At 33.7% G+C, this 22,952-nt stretch overlaps 1 protein-coding gene across 7 annotated transcripts in view; it reads right to left on the bottom strand.

Moving 5' to 3' along the window:
* Nucleotides 1–734: 734 nt before the first annotated feature.
* Nucleotides 735–22,952, bottom strand: part of ERGIC2 (ERGIC and golgi 2) — a 62,034-nt gene continuing 39,816 nt past the window's right edge. For 4 of the 7 annotated variants that reach the window (XM_017520380.2, XM_017520377.2, XM_037735528.1 and 1 more), the window contains 8 exons: nt 19,005–19,106; nt 17,659–17,754; nt 12,960–13,015; nt 11,992–12,090; nt 7,858–7,955; nt 5,552–5,714; nt 4,135–4,217; nt 3,176–3,647 (listed from right to left, as the gene is read on the bottom strand). In XM_017520380.2, the coding sequence (XP_017375869.1) occupies nt 3,585–3,647; nt 4,135–4,217; nt 5,552–5,714; nt 7,858–7,955; nt 11,992–12,090; nt 12,960–13,015; nt 17,659–17,754; nt 19,005–19,106 (760 nt within the window). In that variant the 3' untranslated portion in view covers nt 3,176–3,584. Of the gene's footprint in view, nt 3,648–4,134; nt 4,218–5,551; nt 5,715–7,857; nt 7,956–11,991; nt 12,091–12,959; nt 13,016–17,658; nt 17,755–19,004; nt 19,107–22,952 lie in introns of all 7 variants that reach the window. The other 3 variants (XM_037735529.1, XM_017520376.2, XM_017520378.1) reach the window with 3 other exon arrangements.

Genomic DNA, 22,952 nt, shown 5'->3' on the forward strand with positions numbered 1-22,952 from the left:
AAGCAAATGTAACAAAGTGATATTTTAAAATTCCTGTAGTTTTCCTATGAGAAAAAAAGTTTAAATATGGGAACTGAGGCTTATTTGGGGATACATTTGGATTTTCTCCTAGGATTAAAAAGACAAAAAAAAATGCTTTATAATTTGTCATTTGTTGCGTCCAAATGTTTGTGCTTGCAACACTAAATATTTTATGTTCTCTTTTCTCTCAAGACAAAAAAAAAAAAAAATCCAAGGCAGTCTGCATTCTACTCTTAAATGCGAAGTGGCTTCATCAGTAAAAAAAAATATTCCAGAAAGTGGAAAAAAACTATGCTTTGATTGCATCACAATATGGGGGATACAGGGGCATAGATTCAGACATTTTACTATAAGGTAGTAAATGACTGGTGACCTATTTTGATAGTGTTGAAAAGAGCTACCACCTTGGCTTGCTGAAGGTTAGCTAGAGTTCAAAACAGGAGACACACTAGGTTAAAAAACATGCTGCAATTTTAAAGGTCCTAAGGCTCAGGTTTAAGTAACTTTTAAACAATCAAAAATATGCATCTTGAACTCAAGTGTAAACTCTGAATTTTGAAGGAGTTTCATATTAAATTACTTTTTGGTACTTGAATTACTAACTCCGGACATAGAATGCACAGTGTATCTCTCTTACAGTGTTAAAAAATTAGGTCTTAGTCATCCCTTTATGGATTCCAAAATTAAGATTGTATTAAAGACTGTAAATCCTGTTTGCATTAGTAAACTTTTAATTATAAAAATTCAATGCTATCATAAAATGTATATGAGAAAAGTGTGATATTAATCATCTAAGTTGAGAACTAGAAGTAATTTGAGTACCAGGTGCAGTGTAGCTCATGCCTATAATCCCAGCAATGCAGCAGCCTAAGGTGGGAGGATTACTTGAGTCCAGGAGTTGGAGTCCGGCCTGGGCAACACAGAAAGACTCTACCTATATAAATGAAAAAGAACTAGCCAGGTTTGTTGGTGCATGCCTGTAGTCCTACCTACTCAGCAGATTGAGGCAGGAGGATTGCTTTAACCCATGAGTTCCAGGATGCGGTGAGTTATGATCGCACCACTGCACTTTAGCCTGGGCAACAGCGAGAGGCCCCATCTCTTTCTAAAAAAAAAAAAAATAATAATAAAGGTAATTTTGTAATACTAAGTTAAGCTTTTCCTAAGAGGTAGTCTGAAGTGTACAAATACCGAAGAAGGGAATTATTCACCTAAATATTTACTCTTCTTTATAGGCCAATGTATGCAAACTGTAACTTTTAAAAAATCCATTTCATATAGTTTGAGGTCTCAGACTTTTACATATGTATCTGGAATACTACATACATATAGATATTACGAATACTCTTGTAAAATGAAAAGGAGAATTGGGTAATAAAGTAGGGTATCCTGGCTGGAGGCACCTCCACGCAGAGGGAAAGCTGCACAATAGGCAGGTGAATAAAGTGCTCTCTGCAATAGAAAACAGTTGGTGAGGCCAAAAACTCCTAACAAATCCTAATAGGCAGGTAAACTTCATCATCCAAATGGCTGGCTGGAATTTTAATACTTCCATTGCCAAAAATCTGACTCTATTTGCGGAGTTTCAGATGGAAGCCTTCAACCTTTAAAATGTAAATCAATGGCAAAGCAGAATTTTGCTTTAAATAAATTCTCATTAAAATTTTAATATGGAGATCTCATTAAAATTAAAATTTTAATATGGTATTTGGAAAATATGAAAACAAAAATCATAAGTATCAAAAGAATTTTTTAAATCCTTTTTAAAGATACTTAACTGTTCTAAAATAATCCTAAATCAATATTGTTTTCCCTCCCATTTAGAAAAAAAACAAAACTCGATTGAATTTTCTCACAAGGATACTTAAAGGACAGTCTAAAATTCTAATTCTTTCCTGTTAAAATTCCTGTTGACAGATGTTTCGTTAGTTTATAGCCCAACTTTGTTGGAAATAATCTGAAGGAAAAAAAAAATCAAAACCTAGAGAAGCTTCATTTACTATTTAGAATTTTCTGGATTCAAAATCTTTCAAAGTGTATCATCTACTTTCATCAGTTAACTTCATGGCTGTTAACGATTATCATTTTTTAAAATGATGCTTATTTTCTGCAGAATGTCATTCTGCATAAATTTTAATGCAAAATAGACCCATCACTATTTCTCCTTTTCCCCATTATATTGTTCATCCTGTTTTTATAACTTTGTCTTTAAAATAAATCCATTTGAAAAACTGTAACTTAGTCTTCCAGTCTTGTTATTTACCTGGAATTTTGTTTTCCCATTTCTCTAAATGATTTCAACTTTGGGGATTGGTTGATGATTCTTCTACCATCATTCAGTATTACAAAAGGAAAACTGATACTGGCATACATACTCCAAATACAGCTTTTAATAGTACCTGTATGATAGCTCCCTCTACTTTTAATCTTTTATATTCTGAAGATTTAGAACCAACCCTTAAATAGTTAAGAAAGTTAGAAAACAATCTAATACAGAATCATTCATATTCAGGACACTCTGAATGCAAATACTTCTTTCATAATCCAGTTTTACAGTTTAATGAACATTAATATGGCACCTCTCAGATCTGATATATCTTGTGCTTAAAGTTTGCCTTACACTTTCATTTAAAAGTTACCCTGTTCCCCACTTACCACATGTATAAAATATTCTATTTTTCTCTTACTTAATGTTTTACAAGCTGATAATTTTCACTATCAGTAGTGGATCTTTTAAATAACTCACCCTATGTCCCCCAAAATATACCAATAATATAATGATTAGATTTGGAAACTTGGCATCTTTTTAAAAAATGTGCTTTCTTTTCCCTGTGTAAGAGACTACTATACCATTTGTGAATGACACCTCTGTTACATAACACCTACATACCTGCGCCTGTAAGAACTGACCTTGATCTTCTAAGACTCTACCTTCATCAGTTAAAAAAGTCAATAACCAGAGTCCAAAGAAAAGCAGTTACTTTTTTAGACCAAGTTAGTGGATAAATGGTCTTCTCAATATGGCTTAACATTAATATGGCTATAACATAGGGACTAGTCCCTGTTTTTATTTTGACCTGATCACAATTCTTTAAAGTCTAGACTAGTTTTCCATATGTTTTCCACATTTTATTCTGATATCATATCTTTTAAAAACAAAAGGATGCAAACATTTGCACTTCTCAACTTTTTTTTTTTTTTCTATAGATAGATGTGGTTTCACTTATTTCCTTCAGGCTTTTTATCACCAAGAATCCAAGTCTGATTTCGATACTGCTCATTTTGTGTGAAAATTTAAGAAGGCGTCATCTTCAAAGCAACACTCCAGTTGGGCTTCTTCACTGTTTAGCTGCATTATTTCTTCTATGACATTTGTAACAGACACAACAAATATAAGAATTTCAGTTTGGGGTTCTTTTTTTCCTTTTTTTTTCTTTTTTAAAACAAGTATGTTTCCTGCTTATTTGTGTTTTCTTTTCTTTGAATATATTGCACAATATTTTATTATTAAAAAAAGGTTTTATGTCTCAGGCAAAAAGTTTTTCTCCTTCACTTGGGAGGTGTTAATGTGTATTATTTTCTAAAAGAGGTAAGTGGTTGTCTGTGTGGCCATCCTCAAAGGGAACCTAAGGAGAAAGAGAGGGAAAAAACCAAAGAATTAGTTTTATTCCTTACATTCTTTCCTCTAAACACAAAGTTTTATTTTGGACAATCCTTTCTAGTCACCAAAAGCTACTATCACCCTATCTATGTATCTGGGTTTTTTTGAGGAAGGGTCTGGCTCTGTCACCCAGACTGGAATGCAGTGGTGTGACCACAGCTCAATGCAACCTCAACTTCCTGGGCTCAAGTGATCCTCCCACCTCAGCCTCCCAAGTAGCTGGGACTACAGGTTTGCACCACGTTGTCCAGCTAATTTTTTTCTACCTTTTATAGAAATGGGGCTCTCACTATGTTGCCTTGGCTGGTCTCGAACTCCCGGGCTCAAGTGATCCTCCCGCCTTGGCCTCCCAAAGTGCTGGAATTACCGGTGTGAGCCACCATGCCTGGCCCATAGACCCAACAATGATTCTAAGATTTACAGATCGGCACTGTGTATACTATACCACTTACAGAATTGACAGGTTTATAGGATCCAAGTCTGAAACGACAGCAAATTATTTCAACTATAAATTTTCCAATTCCATGTAACATGCCTGTAATAAATAATAAGTTTATGCTTTTAATAAATTATTTCCTAAACTTCTATTTAAGAATAAATATACTGGAATAGATTACGGAAGAAAACAAGGCAGTTTGCATTATTCACTTCCACGGTTAAAAATAATCAGGACAGATATTAAAACAAATGGATTTCTTTTTTAAAAAAATCACAAGGCCATATAATTCATGATCTGAGTACAATCAATCTTTTGTGGGTTTTTTTTTTTTTTTTTTTNAGACAGAGTCTTGCTCTGTTGCCCAGGCTGGAGTGCAGTGTTGCAATCTTGGCTCACTGCAACCTCCACCTCCCAGCTCAAGCAATTCTTGTGCCTCAGCCTCCCAAGTAGCTGGGATTACAGGCGTGTACCACTACACCTGGTTAATTTTTTATATTTTCAGTAGACATGGGGTTTCACCATGTTGGCCAGGCTGATCTGGAACTCCTGGCCTCAAGTTGATATGCCAGCCTTGGCCTCCCAAAGTGTTGGGATTATAGGTGTGAGCCACTGCACCTGGCCTGAACACAATCTTTTCAAGATTTTTACACACTGATACAATTTTGGAAAATAAATATCAACAACAAAAATTTAAATAGATTTAAATGAAGCACTAACGAAAAATTCCCTAAGAAAAGCTATTCATTCATTTAAAAATATGATTCTAAGTATAATAAACTACCCAGCTCCATCTAATACTGAATAGGGACTGAAGGTGAAGAAATAATTATTTCTTCTTTTTTCTATTATACTTAACTCCCAATTTTCATCATTACAATTCAACAAATAATCTTAGTGAATTCTAGGATCTCAGGATAAAATCATAAACACATTACTGATTAAAAACCTAGTTCCATGTATTGCATAATTCAAAGTACTATAACACATGATTTTACATACTGTACAGTTAAAAATACCTTAAATGCCTTCTAGGCATTTTCATATTTAATCCTATAGCACACTTGCAAATTAGATATTATTATTGCTATTTTTACTGACTTGAAAACCTCAAAAAAGGTAAGTGATCTCTTCCAGGATACCACTAAGTAAATGGCAGAACTTGCATTCAATTCTAATTCAATCTGACGTTAACACCCAGGATCTCTAACTCACCATTATATAATCTACCTTACATCACTGAAAACAATGAAATTAGTTATGTTTACTGGTTGGTCAATATAATTTTGGAGTTAGGTAATTACATATTAAAGAAAAAGCTACTTAAATATCGAAACATGAAAATATGTATTTCTTGCCCCTTAAAGAAGCAGCATCTTAAATGTAAGCAACACTTTTAGAAATTATTAGACAAAAAAGAAATGGTTGTTAACCTGTTGTTGAAAAGATTCCTCCAACAATACCACAGAGTCTTACAAAAAACTGCCAGAATGGCATATGCTCCTCAGTAACTGTCACCATAAGAGAACTGAGATCATATTTCATAAATATCCCAGAGACTCCATGGCTGCCTGCAGCATGGTTAATGATACGTTCCTAAAAGGTAGGGGAGAGATAGGAGGAAGAGAGAAACAGAATTCATGTCATCTGGTTACTTACATACATTCAATATTAAGCCCTGCAACCCTACTGTAAAAGGACATCCACATTTCTTTATGAACTGTCCTACCAGACTAAGCTCTTCAGAGACAAATTATTTTGTATTCTTTTTATGGTTAGCTTTTGAAACTATCAAAAGAGCAGAATCATTCTTTCTTATTTTCTCAAAAAGGTCACCTTAGATACAAGTTTTCTACTGAGCTCAAGAGCTTACAAATATATGGCATGTTCCTCATGCTATAACTAAACTGGAAGCTTTAGGAACACAAATAATGAGCCTAACTACTACCGAGGGAAATTAAAACAGTTTTATGTAGGGCATTACAAAACCCTTTTTCTATTACTAGCACAATACAGCCTTATAAGCCATATTGATCAGGTTTCTGATAATGACTGTGTCTTAAAGCTCTAAAATGCTCAATATCATGCTGAGTTATAAATATATTTGTCACTACCTCTAAGTGTAGAAGCTGTTTTAGGGATAAGGGCATCTATATAATGAAAGACAAATAATGATTCACTTTGGATTCCAGAACTAATGAATGTCAGCCCTCTCCCTCCCAACCCCCATCCTGCACTTTACCATTTCCAGTTACTCCACTCTTTTTTAAGTTAATAAACTATTTTAGTTACCCTATCAGTATAAACACATCCTTCGACGGTCAAAGCCATGGGATTCTAATATATATATATATATATATATATTTGCTTTTGTTATTTTAAAAATATATCCTAGACATAATTTCATGTTAGTACATAGAGATCATTCTCATTTGATTTTTAACAATTGCCTCTTCATCCATTGTGTAATGAAGCATCTGGATTGTTTTTAATCTTCTACTATTACATATAACAATGCGATGAATAGCCTGAAACACACATTTTTGGCCACTGTATCTCTAGAATAGATTTCTAAAAGTGAGATTGCTGGCTCAAAGGGTAAATGCATATGTCCTTTTGCAGATACTGCCAAACTACCTTCCACAAAGATTATGCCATTTTGCATTCCCGAAGCACTACATGTTTGCCTGTTTTCCCCAAAGCCTTGTCAGCTCTATGTACTGTCTTTCAGGTGTTTGCCAATCTTAAAGGTAAGAAATGGAATCGCCCCACTCCTTAAAGAAATGTTGAAAAGCACAGTATGTTCATGTGTAAACTTTACCTAGTTTCTTTGTGTGAGTGTATATACACACATACCTATACATATATATGAAGTTATATGGGCTTGTATTATCCCCCAAACCAAGTTAAAAGGTATAGACACATGACACTTCACCCCTAAAAACTTCAATACCTAATCTAAGAACAAAAAAAAATTCCACAATTATTGAGGGCATGGTCATCATGAGTTATAAGGCTAGTAAAAGAAAACACCATATAAAGGAAAGCAACATTTTTTAAAGCACTTAAATTTCACCTTAGAACTCTTCTGAATAGAAGTATTTGAATATTCACCATTCAAACAAAAAAATAAGAAAACATAATCCCAAAGTAGATGAGAATTCTATGAAACTGTCCAATTGCAACACTTTGCTCACCATTGTCAGTATCTATTTACAAGATAACACCACCCTGAGGTAGTGGAATATTCTTCATCTCAATCGGATGAATACAAAGCATTAATTTAGGAAAGCAAACCCTCTAAATTTACTATCTAATCCATAATAACCATGTATTCCCAGAGAAGGCAGTACATTTATTAATAAATAACATAGAATTCAAAGAATCTGCTGCCAGATTAGGAACTGCTTATATCAATTTATGAGAAAACATATTACAAAATTAAGACATTAAGAATAAAATAATTAATGTCATCACAGTTTAACAATTTTAAGTCTTAATGCAACAGAAAACATTTCAGATTTTATAACATCTACTTTTATTGCTCTAGAATATATTAAAACTAATTTCTGACATTATTGATTTAAAACAAAATTTGAATTCATTTCAAAACTTTCACAAATTTTTAAATGGGGGAAGACACCAAGTAAAACGCCACCTTATTCTGTAGGCAGGAGACTTTAAAATGCTTTTTTTAAAAAAAACCACCAAATCATTTTAGCAGGTGGACTCAACTTACCCTCTCTGTCACAGAAAACTGATGGGTGTCTGCTGATATTTTATATGTATGTAGTTTTGTTGGCACAACTGTAATAAAATATTGGAACATCTGGTTGTCTAGAATAAAAACAAAACTTTTTATCAATTCAGTAGCAACAAAACTACAGCCAAATATATTTTTCTATTAAATACATTTAACCTGAAATTTAGCTGGATGTGGTGCTCACACCTGTAATCTCAGCACTCTGGGAGGCTGAGGAGGGAGGGATTGCTTGAGTCCAGGAGTTTGAGACCAGTCTGGTCAAGAGAGCCAGACCCTATTACTACAAAAAAAAAAATTAAAAATTAGCTGGGCATAGTGATACATGCCTTTGGGTCCCAGCTACTCAGGAGGCTGAGGTAGGAGGATCACATGAGCCCAGGAAGTCAAGGCTACAGTGAGCCATGATTGTGCTACTGCACTCCAGCCTGGGCAACAGAGCGAGAACCTGTCTCAAAAAAATAAAAAATAAAAACATTTAACTTCAAATTTAATGTTACATACAACTTAATATCTAAGAAAAAAATAAAACATTTTAAAAGAAAAAACCAATGAAAGCAATTTATTTACACTTGGCAAAACAAGTTCTCAATAAGCATAAGATGGGCAATACAGATGTTTAAAAAGATGAACTAGTGACTTAAATATTCCTTATAATCATTATCATCTGTTTATCAACATGAAAAAGCAGCCTTTTTTTTTTTGAGATAGGGTCTCACTCTGTCATGGCTGGAGTGCAATGGCTCAATCACAGCTCACTGCAGCCTCAACTTCCTGGGCTCCAGCAATCCTCCCACCTCAGCCTCCTGCACAGCAACTATGCTGCACAACACCAAGCCCCAGTAATTTTTTTCATTTTTAGTAGAGACAGGGTTTTGCCATGTTGCCCAGGCTGGTCTCAAACTCCTGGGCTCAACTGATCCTCCTGCCTCAGCCTCCCAAAGTGCTGGGATTATAAGTGTGAGCCACTGCGCCCAGCCAGCATTTCTTTACAGTACAGAAACTAAACATAAAATTATAAGAGAATAACCACCACAAGACACATTTTCAGTTTCTGCTAGTATCTTTAGATATACAATAAACCAAAATCAAATTAGCTAGCCTTTGAATAAATAAAAGAAACCAATATTACAGCAGGAAGGTATCTAAAGAAACTACTCAATGATGGCCTGTGGTTACCGTGTAATAAAAAGGACCTTTTTTTTTTTTGAGACGGAGTTTCACTCTGGTTGCTCATTCTGGAGTGCAATGGCACCATCTCGGGTCACCACAACCTGTCTCCCAGTTTCAAGCGATTCTCCTGCCTCAGCCTCCCAAGTAACTGGGATTACAGGCATGTGCACCATGCCTGGCTAATTTTGTATTTTTACTAGAGACAGGGTTTCTCCATGTTAGTTAGGCTGGTCTCAAACTCTTGACCTCTGGTGATCCATCCGCCTAGGCCACTTAAAGTGCTGAGATTACAGGCCCGTACCTGGCCAAAAGGATCATTTTTATAAAGTCATTAGACATCTGTAGCTTTGACACAAGTTTTAAATACCAGTATATTATCAATTACTAATTAATTGTAAACAATTACCCATTCACATAAAACATGTTAATTCTCTAGGTTTAATTCTAGAAAAATTATAATTAGACACACCTATCTATAGGTTCAACTAGATAAGCAAGTAAATCTTTTTATTTTCTTTCTGTTAGAGATGAAGCATCTCAAGTAGAGGGATGTTAAGAAACAGGCCAAAGTCCAGGTTATTAAGTGGCAGAGTGAGAACTTGAACCCAGGCAATTTTACTCAAGGGGAACATGGTCTTAAATTTAAGCAGAAAAAATTCTCCCAAATTTAAATAGAAGCTTGCACCCCTTTGTACATAAAAGAGTAAAAGCTGCTGGGCACAGTGGCTCATGCCTGTAATCCCAGCACTTTGGGAGGCCGAGGCAGGCGTATCACAAGTTCAGGAGATCGAGACCATCCTGGCTAACACAGTGAAACCCCATCTCTACTGAAAAAAAAAGATTAGCCAGGTGTGGTGGCACGTGCCTGTAGTCCCAGCTACTCGGGAGGCTGAGGCAGGAGAATCGCTTGAACTCAGGAGGTGGAGGTTGCAGTGAGCCGAGATTGAGCCATTGCACTCCAGCCTGGGTGACAAAGTGAGACTGTCTCAAACAAACAAACAAACAAAAAAGAGCAAAAGCTTTGACCTTCCTCTCCACTTCTCTCTCTCATGGAAGGAATGATTCATCTGCAAAAAGTAATCATGTGTGGCTAAGCCACTCAACTAGATAGTATAGGCATTCTCTCTCTTAAACAGTTCTGTCTTCAAGACATATATATCCACCTCTCTACCATTAGGAAAGTGAGCTATCCCTGCCATTTGAGAAGCTGGCAGGGTAGGAGAAGTATGCAGTTAGGTTATCCAGTTTGTGGAAGCACATATAGGTTGTTTTATTTCCATAAGCTTCATTAATAATAAAGCTGCCTGCAATGCTGTCCAAAAAGATCATTGCTTGGCTCATTTATTTACTTCACTAGAGTTTTTTTTTCAAATACCACAGCCTCTTCCATGCCCTTTCTCATATCACAGGCAATCTCCTTTATTTTCTTCATAGCCATTTGTCCTAACACTTATTATCTAAACATCTAATTCCTTATAGGAATGTGTGCTCTATGAGGGGCAGATACAGTATCTGGTTTATCCAAATTTGCACTGCATTAAAGATATTCATTGCTAAGTAACCTCTGTAATACTTTTGGAGAACATCAGGAAAGGGATAGTTACCTGACATGGCAGATATATAACTTTGATTTTTTTTTATTTGGAAAAAGCAGCCCAATAAAACATATATTATGAAGTAGGAAAGTATACAACCTGCTTTAAAGCTTTGGTGATACTCACCTAACGGCATTTCAGAATATGACTCTAAATACCCCTTAGTTTCTCTGAATTTAGAAAGAAGTATACTTAAAAACAGCTTTTTGAAAATTAACTTGTTTATATTTAGAAAAGTTTCTGTACAAGAATGTGTAGTTCATTTTAGCATCTTGAAACAAAGCATTCGACCAGTATGTTTCCAAATGAGCATCTCTCAGGCAACATGTAATGAATTTCAGTGGAGAATGAACATATGCTTAGATTACAGATTAGATCATGCTGACTAAAGCTTATAAATCTCAAAGTGTTTCTATCCACACATTTCTAAATTTAGTACACTCAGGTTTCCTGAAGTGAAACATTCCCAATGAACATAAAATATTCATGAATGTAAATCAGTATTCTAAATTCTAAACATCTTTAATATATCTGATTATAACACTGCTAAAAGGTAACGAACATGAATAAATCTAAATAGAATATTAATAAATCTACTTAAACTAATAAAAAACTAAATCCTTAATTACAATTTTACAAAGGATAGAATTCCTACCAGCCAAATAAGCTTCAGAGGTCCTTAAAATGTCCAATAGCTAGAACATGGTATATGACTATTTTAGAGAGAGGCAATCAAAAACCCACAGAAACTATGAGAATAGACAATTTGCTAAAAAACTAAGAAAATATTTCCATGTTTGGATAGACTTGATACTTTAAATGGAGCAGAAAGCTAAAAAGAACATTTAAAAAAGGTTATCTGTGCTATAATGTACTCCTTCTATGTTAATAACCAACTCATTCCAGAATAACTCTAGGTTTCTGATATTTGTAAAATTCTCCAGAGAGGTTTCTTAAATGATAAATATGATTTTAAAACTGAACCTAAACAAAGAAAATTATTCGTCTCAGAATGTTGAACTTTTCTTTTGTTCTTATTCTTTGGTGAATATAAAAAGTGCAGTATGCCCTATGAATGTATTAACCTTTCATCTATTTCTACTGTTTAAATTCTACTCCTTCTGCCTTTTAACTCCTTCAACTTTTAATTTGAATTTCTTTATTCTGTTCTATGGCTCATTTTTGAACATTCAAATCTCATCCACTACTAGGACAAATTCTCTCCACACATATCTCATTCACTAACCACTTAAAGATTATCTTTACACAGCAGGTAGGAAGACATTAAAAATATATATTAAGCACAATTTTCTACACCTAAAATCCAACAGTAATTATTACTTACGATCTATAGCAATTTTTTCAGTTCCATCTAAAGGATTAATAATTGCTGGAACAAGCTCTCCAAAAGACAAATGATCTATTCTATGAGAAAAGTTGTAAGCTAAAAGGCAAAAAATAAAAATAACTTAGCAGAGAAATGATATTATTCAAAAGTACATGCTACAGGCTGGTTTACATCCTTACCTATTCTCAAATGAAAATGTTTAAAATATGCAGGGATAATAATACAATATTTTAAGCCACCTCACTTTGAGAAAAATAAATTTAAATATACATGAATTAAAGGTACAAATTCTGACAAAATGCTGTATCTCAAATTTTATAATTATATACAAATTAACTTCTAGAAAATATTACTATAATAATAAAAGCCAAAAATATCTATCTCCTTTTCCAAATCATCATATAGTAACTGGACTGTATTGTCAGAATTGGAATGATGTCCATGCAGCCAAATAAAATTCATCTTATATATCTTTAATACATACTATTGCTAAATGTGACCAATCTAATTTTTTGTGGAATCCATTACTTGTTTTGTCCTCTACACTTGATCTTAGCCAAAAGGCCGAGAAGCGATTGTTTTGTCCTCTAAAGTAGGCTTTAAAAACGTAAGTCTTATGACAATCATGAATACTTTACACATGTCTATACATCCGTATTTCAATATGCAAATGGAAATAAACTGCAAATATATTCTTTTCATTATCCCCAAAAATTAGCAGAAATATGTACAAAGTTACATAAAGTACACTAGGCTTTCCTCCCTAACCTCAACAACTCTGAGCCATGACCAAATACAAATGCAGATTAAATCAATTTTAAAATTTATTTTTTGCTTTAGATGAATATCTGTCTTCAGAACAGCTCATTTTCAACTACACTGCATCTGCACTTTTTAAAAAAGGTATTAGACAAAGTATTTTCTTCAAGTACATCTTTACTGAAAAAAAGTCAGAAACTACTTACAGTCATGGTTGACTAGTGCTGCCAAATGTGCATGACCGCGAGGATGTGGAATTGCCCTGAAAGGAGGAAAAAATATTAAAGTAATACCATTTATGCATATAATTAATTAAAATCAGAAAGTGAATCTTCCTTAAGCTATATAATTTTTCTTAGTACAAAATAACATAAGAATGCATTTGGCCTATGATTGAGCAGACACGTCTACTCATTTCAGCAATGCACTAAACTACTTGGGGGTTGGCAAACATTTTTGGTAAAGACCTGGATAGTAAATACTTTAGGGGTTGTGGGCCAAGATGCAAAATCAGTGTATTATGTAGTTACATAATGAGAAAAAGCAATTTTCACAAACTTTTCATTGATATAATAGTAATAACTGAGTGCTTTTTTTTTTTTTGTAGTAGAACTGTTTTGCAGGGAGATTACATTTTGTTAAACTGGGATTTAGAATTAGTGTTTCCTGTTTTCAAAACGGACCATAAATCTTTATCTGATAATGATGATCTACAATGAAATTTTAAGTGTTTCATCTTTGAAAATATTAATTCACAAGTACAAGTTGAGCATATTCATTGCTTGAAAGACATTTATAGAATTCTAGTGGATTCTTCTCCTCATACTTATTTACCTTTAAAAACATGTCATTATATTGCAGATTAATAACTTCCAATCTAAGTTAAAGCAAAATTTCCTCAATTGTACAGTTAAATGAATTTGAAACATGGAGATTTCCTTTTTATTTGCATCAATGTCTGAAGTTCTGGAACTACACAGTTTGAGGTCAGAAAATATATCAAAGTATGAGAATAGAGTCAAGATCCTTGCTTTAACTTCTGACAACAAATGCTATCAAACCATGAAAAGTAAAAGAAACCACTCAAAATCACTAGTTATTGAAATAATTTTACAATATAAATTTCATAGATAAGCATTGGTTTTAGGCTAAATTCATTAAACATTGTTTTTGAACAATGTTTAATGAATTAAACATTGTTAAGTCTGCATAAAACTTAAATTTCCAAACATATTCTCTGCTCAAAAATTGTAGCTGATGTAAATTTTCTCATTCAGAAATATTCCAATCTTGGTCCTGAGCTCAAAAAATTTACTGTTAAGCCATCAAACTGCTGTGTAGTAGGGCAGGATGGAATATTCAGTTTTTTATTTCCGACAAAAAACCACGGAAATGACAATATTTAGGTCCATAAGGGCAAATAAAGTTTACCATTGGCACACCAGTTTAAAATGCATAATAAATTCAAATATTTTCTGCAAAGTACTACTGATGATACAATGGATAACAATAGGCATTAAACACATTACATTTTCACAAGATTTGAAATGCATCCAAGTAGGCTATTTTCCGCTCCACACACCACCATCAGTTGTAAGACATTTGTAACACATCTTACCAGATTACACTTTAGGTTGCACTGATATTGTGTTCTCTCAACTTCTATAAAAATATTCTTGCCTATAGTTTTTGCTGCAAGCAGGCTATTCATAGATTCTAATTCTTCAATCACTTCAAATTCAGCATTGATTCCTCAAATAAACAATAAGCAGGTCTGGTAACATCTGTCCACTCATCAAGAGCTTGGAAATCACTCAAAATCTCCTAGCTTTTTTTTTTTTTTTTTTTGTTTTTTTTATTTATTATTTTTTGAGACGGAGTCTTACGCTGTTGTCAGGCTGGTGTGCAGTCATGTGATCTGGGCTCACTGCAACCTGTGCCTCCTGAGTTCAAGTGATTCTCCTGTCTCAGCCTCCAAGTAGCTGAGACGATAGGTGCACGCCACCACGCCCAGCTAATTTTTGTATTTTTAGTAGACAGGGGTTTCACCATGTTGGCCAAAATGGTCTTGATCTCTGGACCTTGTGATCCACCCATCTCTGTCTCCCGAAGTGGGGGGATTACAGATGTGACCCACCGCATCCAGCCTCCTGGCTTGTTTTTTAACTGACTATTAGATACTGCTCTCAATGTCCTCATCTACTGGAATACTTTTCTTGAAGAAGGCTAATCATCTAATTGTCTAAAGCAAATTTGTTTTCTCTGGATTCACTGCTTTAGCTTTTGCAGTCAAACATTGTTTCTTAGATTTATCAATACATGGATGTTGGTAAACAATGAGGTACTTAAAGACCACAGCTTCATTTTCACTTTTTATGATAAAATTCTATAGTTTCTGGATATTTCAATTTAAATTTTCTAATTTTTCTGACCGTTGCTTTTTTATAGGTTGGCAATATTGTGATGAATGCTCAATCTGGTACTATCAACATACACTGTACTCTTTTTGGCAAAATTAAATAGTGTCATTGCTTAATAAGCAGGATCTTCTGCAGCCAAATTTGATCAAATAATCCATACTCCACTGTTCTTTAAAAATGCAAAATTTGGAGTCCCTATTTTCTTTAACATAGTAATACAATAAATAAATAAAATGTTGCAGTACAAGAATACACATGGCACTTTTAATGCTGTCAACTACTAACTGCATCACTGTAATTGATAGTACATCTAAGTACACAGTAATGAGGGAGTAATATAGTTTCTACCAGAATTACTCAGCTGTGGGATTGTAATACAAAAACAGCCATATATAAACAAATGAGCATGGCTGTATGCCAATAAAACTATTTTTGGACACAAACTTAAATTTCATATATTTCTCATGTATTACATTATTCCCCTTCTGATTTATTTTCAAAAATTTACACATGTAAAAACCGTGGCTCAGCAAGGTGGCTCCCGCCTGTAATCCCAGCACTTTGAGAGGCTAAGACAGGAGGATCACTTGAGATCAGCAGTTTGAGACCAGCCTGGCCAACATGGTGAAACCCCGTCTCTACTAAAAAGACAAAAGTTAGCCAGGCGTGGTGGTGGGCTGCCTGTAATCACAGCTACTCGGGAGGCTGAGGCAGGAAAATTGTTTAAACCCAGAAGGCAGAGGTTGCAGTGAGCCCAGATCACACCACTGCACTCCAGACTAGGCAACAGAGCGAGACTGTCACAAAAATAAATAAATAAATAAAATAAAACAAAATAAAAACATAAAAACCCTTCTTAGCTCATGAACTATACAAAAACAGGTAGTAGGCTGAATCTGGTATATAAGCTATAGTTTGTCTACCCCTGCAATAAGCCTTTGTTCTGTTATGCACTGTTACATTTCAAATTTAACCTGTTCTTTTAACTTTATACCTCTACAAGTAAGTATTATCCTTCCCTGTTTCTGGTTAAAATAATGAAAAAAATCACCTTGAAGATCTCCTTTACCACAATCCTGCTTTACCTAGTTACCAATTCTAGCAATTAACTAAAAAATTGAAAACAAAAACTCTCAATAAAAGATCCTTCTTTATTTATAACCAATTAACTGTCACCACTGTCAAGTTGCAGAATATGCCCTGGTAGGTCTAAACATTGTTTAATTTTTTCGATATGGTACCTAGCAAAACACGAGGCACTTAAAAAAAAAAAAAAAAGCAATACAATCATTAGGAAAACGTATTAACTAACATTTAACACAAAGTATACTAAAACTTTGCTCAATAAAGCATTTCTTTATGCACTGGAATAATTGGCAGTTTGGTCTGGTAAATTCTCCTGTGTTCACAGTGAAGTATATTACCTCAAGCTTATTACTAAAAAGAAAGTCTACTGTCATAAATTATTCCTAGCTCCATTCATATCATCAGTCTAACAGTGTTCCTACTATTATTTTCAAACAAATTCAGGGAAATTTTTCTGAATAAACAAATTACAATACTACACATTGAATATCCCTTATCCAAGATGCTTGGGATCAGAAGTTTCAAATTTTGGATTTTGGAATATGTACATTTTATTTGCCACGTAGGCCTCCCTAACCTGAAAATCTGAAATCTGAAACACTCTCAAGCATTTCCTTCGGGCACCATGTTGACAATGCTCAAATTTGGAGTATTTTGAATGCTCCAAATTTGGAGCATTTCAAATGTCAGATTTTCAGATAAGGGATGCTCAACCTATATATTTTACTTGGATGATCTCTCTCACAACCCAGGATATTACTCTGAGAGGAATAGAGAGCTGTTTTAAATAAAACCTCCTTCTTTATTTTGTTAACAGGTATATTCATTTTATGAAATAATAGCATAAGTGAGCATCCTCTTCAAAAAATTAAAAGTTAAAAATCAAATTAAATCACCCTAGTACAGATGACTGTAGTTATCTTAACACTTGTTAAAACTCTGCATAGGGAGGGTGGATACTCAGAATTTACTTATTTCTTTCCTGGGATATTTTCTACTCTATCAGAAAGGAAACTAGTCTAAGTGATTTTCAGTGGATGAAAAGTTGTTCTGGCGAGTGAAGAGAGGCATTTTGAGTTATCAGAATTATTGGGGAGGGGTTGCTATTGGCATTTACTGGACAACTGCCACAGAAACAAGGCATCCTGCAATGACATTGGTCATCTCACACAAAAAAGAATCATCCCAAGTTTTGCGTGACTTTCAAATGCTCTAAGAGATATTCGTGTACATGAAAAGCCCATTAGAATAATCTGAGTCTAGAACTTAACTCCATTTAGCTGTACAAAGCACCTGTTGTAGTTTTAATATACACTAAATTTCCCAGAAAACTGAGGGAAGCTTCTATGCTGTCTTGTTTAATATTACAAAGTATTTTCAGTAAGTGAAAACAACATACTTGCCCACTGTTATGTGAAAATTCCCGGCTACTTTATTGACATACAGATGACCATGAATTCTGCATGCATCTGGAGACTGTGATGAATCATCTTCCCTGTTAAAACAAGGTATATTATTTAAAGCATATTCAATATGGTTACCATTTTATAATGAGAAAACTGTGTAGAGAAAAAAAAATCCCTAATGATCATTTTTCAGGTAATATTCTAAATGTCAAAAATAGAATAGCAGTTTCCTGAAGTCTAGACATCTATAAAAATTACACATGTATAAAATGGGAAAAAATACTTATTTAATATCTATTAAATTTACATAAATTTAAAAGTCCATGGTTCTTCAACTCTAACCAGAAGACTTAGTTCAGCAACAGAAGAAAAACTAAAACAAAAAAATGAGTCCAAAAGATATGCTTTCTTCATTTATATCTGCCACTGTAGTGGTGACAGGGAGGAAGGGTAGAAATATGACTGAAGTAAAGGAAAGGCATGCCACCTAAGTTCAAAGAGACAATGACATTTTCTTCCTAAGCAAATATAAACTCTTCTGTATTTTAAAATTTAAATTGTTATGTTTATGATTACAGCATTTCTGAATATCCACCAGTCTTTTTTTTTTTTTTTTTTTTTTTTTTTTTTTTTTTTTTTTTTTTTTTTTTTTTTTTTTTTTTTTTTTTGGCTATAGAGTCTCACTCTGTAGACCTGGCTGGAATGCAATGGCGCAAACTTGGCTCACTGCAACCTCTGCCTCCTGGATTCAAGCAATTCTCCTGTCTCAGCCTCCCAAGTAGCTGGGACTACAGGTGTGCATCACCACGCCTGGTTAATTTTTTTGTATTTTTAGTAGAGACGCGGTTTTCACCATGTTGATCATGCTGGTCTCGAACTCCTGACCTCAAATGATTCACCTGCCTTGGCCTCCCACAGTGCTGGGATTACAGGCATGAGCCACCATGCCTGGCCTATAATCTTTAAAATAAAAAAAATTAAAAAAAAAAAATATATAGCCTTGAAAAAAAAAAGTGAAATAAAACTAAATTTCTAACCAAAGTTTATATATCCTCATAATAGTGAAACTAATTTTTCTTAAAACTTAATAGAATTTTATAGGGAGATATACCACACATAAAAAAGAAAATTAAATGCAAATGAAATAATATACGTGTGATGATACTGATCAAAATCACAGGCTATAAATTTGAGAGCAAAAGTCATCTTTAGAGTACAGAATGATTCTATTTTCACTTTCTAAGAAAAGTGTTTCAGAAAAATAAACCAACACTTTAGTTTTAATTATGTCAAAATAAATTCATAATAAATAGCTGTACATTTAAAATACAGATTTCACCTTGGTGGAAGAGCTGTTGATGCACTTTTAAAAGCACTTTTAAATATCACATCTTGAAGTGAATGCTCTTCTTGTAGCCTACTCTGAATCAGCTGCAGCATCCTAAATAAGACACAAACAATAGTTTAAAACTACGGTAAGGTACATAAAGAGAGCTGACACTTATTCAAAAATGACGATGTTTAGCAGACTTAACTAAACCATACATTTATTATAATAGCATTTCATAATCTAAAATAACATACCAAGTTTTCTTTGGTCATTTCCTTGAAAGCAAGTGAAGCAGGGAGGCTAGAGGTCTAACAGCTGAGCTCCATAAGCCTATATTTGATCCCAGCAGTAAAGGATGTGCAATCAGAACCACAAAAGTAGGGCTTCTACTCACTTAAGTATCTAAATTCATCTTTCATGCATACATGCACAATTACAAAATTCTTATTTTTGTCAAATGTTGAATGAAATATTGTAGATACAAAGAGTAAGACAAATAAGGGGCTACATAACAGACTTGATGGATGTGAAGTGGCACATTACTTAGTATAAACTCATACTACAAGTATCTAATTTTCATTAAAAAAATTTTTCTCTCTCCAATACTTCTACCATTGAGCCATGTTATCTCCTACAATTTTCAGCAATTACTTTGTGTCATTAGATGTAGTCCTATTTTATCTCTTTTAATTCTATTTCTTTAAATAACTAATATTCGAAGTCATCTGTAGTAAAGTTCAAACTTGGTAAGTACAAAAATTATACACTGTGAGGAGGGAAGAATAAATAGGCAGAGCACAGATAACTTTTAGAGCGGTGAAACCATTCTGTATGGTACTATGATAGATACATATCATTATACATTTGTCAGAAATCACAGAATGTACATTCGACATTAAGAGTGAACCCTAATGTAAACTATGGACCTTGTGGCAACATAGGTTCACTGATTATAACAACTGTATCTAATCTGATGTAGGATGTTGATAATGGTGGAACCTGTAGGGGAGGAGTATATGTGCCTAACTACTCTAATAAAATAAATACCTATATATAACTTGGAAAAAAGTTATAAACATAGGTACTCACAAAAAGAAAGCAAATGTAAATCTCATAATATTTTGCCATTCCACCAAAATGATAAAAATAAGCACTTTCTAGATGTGCAAGTGGAAGATTAAAAACTTATACATTATCTATATCTATCTATTAGGAAAATTAGTACAAAAGGCCTATTTAAGATAACAAGTCATATTTATACACGTTATTTTTGCTGGAATAAAATAAATCTTAAATCCAGACATAAAATGTAGAAAATACAAAGGCTCTGTCCAGGGTTTGAAATTTACAGTTAAAGAGAGATTAATTGGAATATTCAATATTTTAAGTATTACAGAAAACCAATTGAAAGAAAATTTAAATCTCTTAGAAAATTCTAGAAGTAAAGAACATTTTGGCATGCACATTATTTAGGAAGATAAATATCTTGGGTATCTACAGGCCATTCAAGAGCCATTCAAGAATGTTTAGAAGCAGAAAATGATAATCCAGGATGATCCAAGAAACCAGATTCCATCTTCAGATTCAGACACTTAAAGACTTAAAATCTTTGGATCCAATGCCAGCAGAAATGGAAATCTTCACCTTTTTTTGTGTGTCTTGTATTTCGAGTTCAATTTTTGATGCATGGCAATGATCAAGGAGTTTGATGGCACGAAACTATACATGTGTGTATATGGATACATGTATTATGTGTGTGTTTATGAAAAAAATTTTGCCTTCAGTGTGCCAATAAATATCCCAAGCCTATATTCCACACATGAAGGTATGTAGAAAACTACTATGATGGCAAATTTGTATCATCTTAATAGGAAAAACACAATCTCTTCCCCCATTTATTACTAGTTTGGAGCATTGAAAATAATTCTAGATGAAAGAAGAAATCTCGCTTTAATATTTCTGGATCAAAGTATTTCATCTGTGGACAGCTTTCTACTAAAAATTCTAAGAGCCCATGGACAGCTAATATTCAGTGCTTTTGTTCACCCACATTCAATTTCAACTTTCACATAAAAACTCCCTCAAGTGGTGAAACTGGAAATTAAAAGAGAAAGAACCTTGGAATATACTTAGGAACTAGGGGGAAAAAAAACAAAACAAAAAAAAACAGGTAAAGAAAAATTATTTTGGAATAATCTTAAACTATATAAAGACTTTGTAAGTGCAAGACATAACCTAGAAAACAAAAAGCAATATATGGGGGTGGGAGACGGAAACACTTATAACAAAGTACTATTTAATTTACAAAGAATTCTTTGTAAAATAGGCATATAGGCAAACATGTTCACAAAAAAATACAAATTTTTTTGTTAATTAATAAAAGCACAGTACCAATTTTCACCCATCAAACTGACATACATTTAAAAAAATTCTGGGTATACCTGCTGTTGGTGAGGTTGTACAGAAACAAGTACTCTCATGTAGCCTCTTGGAGTATAAGTGAAATAATAATTTGGGAGGATATAGGCACTATCAAAACGTTAAATATCCTCAAAGAAATAAATTCTATTTTTAGAAATACACACATATACAAACATACACAGAATTAGGTTCAAGAATGCTGAGTATTGTTTTTAATATTAGAATTCTGATAGCAATCTAAATGGCCATCAATAAGGATCCAATTAAATCAACTACAGTCTATCCATAAAATGGACCATTCTATACATACAGAAATGAGTCCAAAACCTGCTAGGTGGAAAAAGCAATTTATTTCTCTGTGTGTGTGTGTGTGTGCGTGTGTGTGTATTTCTGTATATAAACAATTATATATATGTAACATATTAAAATATATATATATTATAAAATATATACATCTTTATATATTATAAAATATGTAATATACTCATAATATATAAGAACTCTATAATTATATACTATATATTATATGGATTATATGTCAGAATTATATATAATTTTGTATATACAAACAGAAATATATATATATAATATACACATTGTATATATACACACATATGTATACACACACACACAGAAAATGTCTGTCTAAAAGGCTACCCAAAAAACTTATCACGGGTTATTAATGCTAGTCAGTGGCATTAGTTTACAGAGTAAGAAGGGGGCTTTTACATTTACTTTGTATCAGGAGTGTCCAATCTTTTGGCTTCCCTGGGCCACACTGTAAGAAGAATTATCTTGGGCCATGCATAAAATACACTAACACTAACTATAACTGATGAGTTAAAAAAAAAAAAAAAAACAACAACACTTTGCGAGGCCAAGGTGGGTGGATCACTTGAGTTCAGGAGTTTGAGACCAGCCTGGTCAACATGGTGAAACCCTATTTCTACTAAAAATACAAAAAATTGGCCAGGCATGGTGGTGTGTGCCTGTAGTACACACCAGCTACTCAGGAGGCTGAGGCAGAAGAATCACTTCAACCTGGGAGGTGGACGTTGCAGTGAGCCAAGATTGTGCCACTGCACTCCAGTGTGGGTGACAGAGCAAGACTCTGTTTAAAAAAAAAAGAGTTTACAAATTTATGTTAAGCTATATTCAAAGCCTTCCTGTGGGGCCGAAGGTTGGACAATCTTGCTTCATATTATTTCTATTCAAATTAAATTATTTAAATGATCATATATTGCTTTCATAATCTAAAAATTCAAATAGTTGATACCATTGTAAATAAAAATTAAAACTTATGAATCAAAGTGTACTAGAGAAAAGATTATGCATGACTTTAAGGTCTGATTTTGAAATTGTAAGGATTATATACCAAATTTTGCTAATAATTCATCCAAAGAAATCCCTAAAGAAATGTGTTAAAGGGCCGGGCGCGGTGGCTCACGCCTGTAATCCCAGCACTTTGGGAGGCCGAGGCGGGTGGATCACGAGGTCAAGAGATCGAGACCATCCTGGTCAATATGGTGAAACCCC

This window comes from Cebus imitator, unplaced genomic scaffold (assembly GCF_001604975.1).
Source record: "Cebus imitator isolate Cc_AM_T3 unplaced genomic scaffold, Cebus_imitator-1.0 Scaffold827, whole genome shotgun sequence".
Lineage (NCBI taxonomy): Eukaryota > Metazoa > Chordata > Mammalia > Primates > Cebidae > Cebus > Cebus imitator.